At 57.6% G+C, this 4,438-nt stretch overlaps 1 protein-coding gene across 1 annotated transcript; it reads left to right on the top strand.

The window, feature by feature from the left end:
- The first annotated feature begins 1,168 nt into the window (after window positions 1-1,168).
- Window positions 1,169-3,555, top strand: Gas1 (growth arrest specific 1). Its single transcript, XM_055629313.1, has one exon. It carries the CDS (start codon window positions 1,174-1,176, stop codon window positions 2,329-2,331), a length of 1,158 nt encoding a protein of 385 aa, XP_055485288.1. The 5' UTR covers window positions 1,169-1,173; the 3' UTR covers window positions 2,332-3,555.
- Window positions 3,556-4,438: the final 883 nt, after the last annotated feature.

Here is a 4,438-nt window from a genome sequence, read left to right as displayed (position 1 = left end):
AGCATGACCGCGTGTGCCCGCGCGCGCGATCCGTTTCTAAGTTTCTAAAGTCTCACATTAAATTCTCAGGACTCCCTTCCTTCGCTGTACACCCCCCCGCCCCCGCAGGTGATCAAAACTCGAAGACGGGGAACCTGAAAATTAAAGTGACTTTCGAACTCTCTCCAATGCAAAAGATGGGGGATCAGTAAGAATTAATAAAAGTGTCCCCCCACCCAAACAAAAAGGGGGCGGGGGAAGCGAACAAAAAGGCCGGTGGCTGAGCCGGATGCAGGCAGCTGGCCCTAAGCCCTGCCCGCTGGCTCTGTGCGCGAGCTGGGGTTCGGTATCCCAGCCTCCTGAAGAGTGGGAGGAGCTGGGCCTGTGTCAGGCTCCCTAAGCCGTTCCTTTCAAGCCCTGAATGCCTGAATGTGAGCTGCCCACCGCCCTCCCCCCACTCTGCAACCCCACTCCAGCGGCTCGTAAAAAAAAAAAAAAAAAGTTTCAACAACAACAGGCTGGACCAATAGCAGAGCGTAAAGGCGGAGAAGGGGGCCGAGCAAAGGGCGCTGGAGAGTGGAGAAAGGAGAAAGCGGGCAAGCCTGGAGCGCGCGGGGCCGGGGCTCGGCGAGCCGGAGGAGCGTTGCTAATGTTTTTGTTTGTTTGCTTTTCTATGCATGCATAATGAGGGGGCGCCGCGGCACCACACGGGGGCTCCCGGCCCACTTTTGTATTTAAAGCCTCGCCGCGAGTGAGTCCGCAGCCGGGCTCCGCGGATCCGCTCCCCAGGCTCCGGGTCTCCGAGTCTGCGAGCAGAGCCGCACGCTCCGAGTTTGGGGTCTTCCCTGCGCCTGGCGCCCAGAACTTCCCGGAGAGCGGCCCAGGCCCGGGCAGAGGGGGAGGGGACCGAGCGTCCTAGCCGCGGGAAGGCGGGATGCCAGAGCTGCGAAGTGCAACGCGCCGCTGAGCCGGGGACCGAGGAGTCGCCGGCCGCACGAGCCTCTGCGGGCGCCCAGCGCCATGCACCCCCGGCGCCGAGCGCTCTTGCAGCCTCGCCGCGTCCCTCCGGGGCGGCACTGAGCGTCTCCAGTGGCCGACCGGAACCGGACCTGCATCGCCGCGCCTCTCTGGGAGCCCCGGCCGCGGTGCCGGAGCGAACACCCGCCTCCACCAGCCGCGGGGCCGCCGGCATGGATGGATGAGGACGCCCATGCCAGAAGTGCGCGGAACTCGGATGAACTTTTCCAGCGGCCCCGCCGCCGCCCGCGCCTCGACTCCGCTCCGCACCGCGTCCGGCGGCCGCTGCTGCCCGCGATGCTAGCCGCGCTGCTGGGCGGCGGCGGGGCCCGCACGGGGACCTTGCCGGGGGCCTTGCTGTGCCTGATGGCGCTGCTGCAGCTGCTGGGCTCGGCGCCGCGGGGCTCGGGGCTAGCGCACGGCCGCCGCCTCATCTGCTGGCAGGCGCTGCTGCAGTGTCAGGGCGAGCCCGACTGCAGCTACGCCTACAGCCAGTACGCCGAGGCGTGTGCGCCCGTGCTGGCGCAGCGCGGCGGGGCTGACGCTCCGGGGCCCGCCGGCGCCTTCCCCGCCTCGGCCGCGTCCTTCTCGCCGCGCTGGCGCTGCCCGAGCCACTGCATCTCGGCGCTCATCCAGCTCAACCACACGCGCCGCGGGCCCGCGCTGGAGGACTGCGACTGCGCGCAGGACGAACACTGCAGATCCACCAAGCGCGCCATCGAGCCCTGTCTGCCGCGCACCAGCGGCGTGGGCCCGGGCGCCGGAGCGGGCTCGGTCATGGGCTGCACCGAGGCCCGGCGGCGCTGCGACCGCGACAGCCGCTGCAATCTGGCCCTCGGCCGCTACCTGGCCTACTGCGGCAAGCTCTTCAACGGGCTGCGCTGCACGGACGAGTGCCGCGCGGTCATCGAGGACATGCTGGCCGTGCCCAAGGCGGCGCTGCTCAATGACTGCGTGTGCGACGGGCTGGAGCGGCCCATCTGCGAGTCGGTCAAGGAGAACATGGCCCGCCTGTGCTTCGGCCCAGACGCGGGCAACGGTCCGGGCAGCAGCGGCTCGGACGGAGGCCTGGACGATTACTACGACGAAGAATACGACGACGAGCAGCGCGCCGGGGCGGCGGGCGGCGAGCAGCCCCTGGACGACGACGACGGCCTGGCGCGCCCGGGCGGCGGCGCTGCTGCGGCGGATGGCCGCGGGGACCTGCCGCACGGGCCCGGCCGCAGGAGCAGCAGCAGCGGCAGTGCAGGCCACTGGGCGGCCCGAGGCACCTGGACCCCGTTTGCCTGTTTGCTGCTGCTGCTGCTGCTGCTGCTGCTCGGGTCACACTTGTAGCCCCTGCGCCCCTGCCGCTCAAGGCTGGCGCGCGCGATTCGGCTGGTTCCCAAGCCGGGCACCTGTGGCTGGGAGGACGGAGGTGGTACAGAACACTGACCCGCTCTCTCCCTGGGTGGACAGGGCCCAGGCCGTACCGCAGCCATCAAGTTCGGCCTTCTCTGTGCGGTTTCCAGGCTGCAGAGATAACTGGCTGATCGTATGATACCGCTGGCTCGAATCTACAGAATTTAGGACACCCTGCAAAAAGCAACGGAGGCCTGGACTCGGTTGGAGTGCCGAACGGTGGGGGTCTCTACAGCTCCGAGGGGCTGGGGGAGGGGATGGTGAGGGAATTAGGTTTGCCGCAGGGCCAGGTTTCTGTTTTGTATTTAAACAGTTTTTCTGTGAGGGGACACACAGTACTGGTAACGACTTTAATTGCTTGTGGCCACTGAGAGACACAGCAATCGTAAATAAGTAGAAAAGTTCTCCCTAGCGATTTTTTCCAGTGCAGAATAGCACCCGATAACGCCCGGTGTAGAGCCGCGATTGCCTTGTTGGGGACCCTTGAAATTACGTCTGCATTATAACCTTAACCCCTCACCTTTAATCTCACTGCCACCATTCTGATCCCTCAGCACCACGTGTCTTAGAATTAAGGGTCCAAAAACGTTGGTCTGAAGAGTTACCATGGTGTTGAACAATACAAGTTTTGATCCTAAAGCTCGGTACTGCCATCTAGGAAAACCTCTGTGATGTTTGTTTTGCTGTCCCCCCCCCCCCCCGCCACTATGAAATTCTAAGTTTGAATATGCAGAGATTGAATATTGCCTCTGCCCCTATCGGGGTCTTTCACCCTGGTACGTCGTATATAAACTGTATTAAAACTGGGGTTTCTTACCAGTTGCTGTACTTTGTATATAGAATTTTTATAAATTGTATGCTTCAGAAAATAATTTATTTTTAAAAAGAAATTAAAAGTTTTAAATCTACATCATTGTTACATCACCCCCATCCAAGAAATGTATAGAATACACTGGTCACCAGGAACCCACGCCTGCAGCCCATTTTGAAGTGTGCCCTGTGTAGAGCAGTCTTAAAAATGTACAGTGTATTTTACAGATTTGAAGTAACGTTCTTATTTTCAAAAGAATTTATGGACATTGTAGAAATGTATAAATGCATTTCCAACTGCCTTAAACATTGTATTTTTATAGACATCATTTTTAAAAATCCCGTGTTTAAAAAAAAAAACCATGACTTTGTGTATTTTTTTTGATTGTTTTATTAAAAATGCACACATCAGTGAAGAGTTTAAACCGTGGCTACAGTGCAGTTGCTTTCCGCAGTTAACACTGCGGTTAGATGGGGTGGGAGGGGTGTGGAGGGGTCACGGGGAGTCCATCAGACATCAAGCGAAATTAAAATACCGTGTAAGAAAGAACGTAAGCTAATGCTGCCTTTAATTTAAGGGACAATTAGAAGTCTGTAAATGAGGCAGCTAAAACAGTTTGTAACTGGCCTCTGCTGCTGTTGCCATTTGTGAAGAAAATTCACAAAGTAGCGTCTCTCATCGGAGGATACCCTCCCCCTCCCCCGGTGCCCCACCCTGTGCCACCACCCTCCTTTTTCTCCTGACCCCCAGGAATGTCCCCTCTCATTCAATCAAACATGCCAATAACATCTGTTACCAATAGGTCTCGGGAACCTCTGAGACTCAATACTTCAAAGCCATTTTCACACTTTTGGTGGAAAAAAAAATACAAAATTTTGTTACAAAACATTGAGGCGTGCAAAAGTAAACACACCATGGAGGGGAATAATTACCAGGACTGGTAATATTGTCCCGAGGAGCTGTTGAACAGTGGGTTGAAGGCTGGGCTTCGGCCAAGCTCCTGATGCACACTCAAACGCCCTTACATAAATAATTACACTCTTAAGCTGTGTCGAGTGCTGATACACTTGACCTTGTAAATAGAAATGTTTGCAGTAGGAATAAACTCCGGCATTGGAAAATCTTTTAAACATTAACACAAAAGAGAGCACTCTGTCCTCTGGGGATTTGAGCCTGAACCTCAGCGAGCTAGGCACTTGCAAGGGGGAAAAAGTTTATTTATCTTCTATT

Source organism: Psammomys obesus, unplaced genomic scaffold, assembly GCF_907164565.1.
Source record: "Psammomys obesus unplaced genomic scaffold, mPsaObe1.curated_primary_1811, whole genome shotgun sequence".
Classification (NCBI taxonomy): domain Eukaryota; kingdom Metazoa; phylum Chordata; class Mammalia; order Rodentia; family Muridae; genus Psammomys; species Psammomys obesus.
Note: the sequence above shows the minus strand (reverse complement) of the source record. Positions and strands in the feature narration are given on the sequence as shown.

Coding starts and splice junctions, on each gene's coding strand:
- Gas1 (XM_055629313.1), top strand. CDS start 1,174: ATGGATGAGGACGCCCATGCCAGAAGTGCGCGGAACTCGGATGAACTT.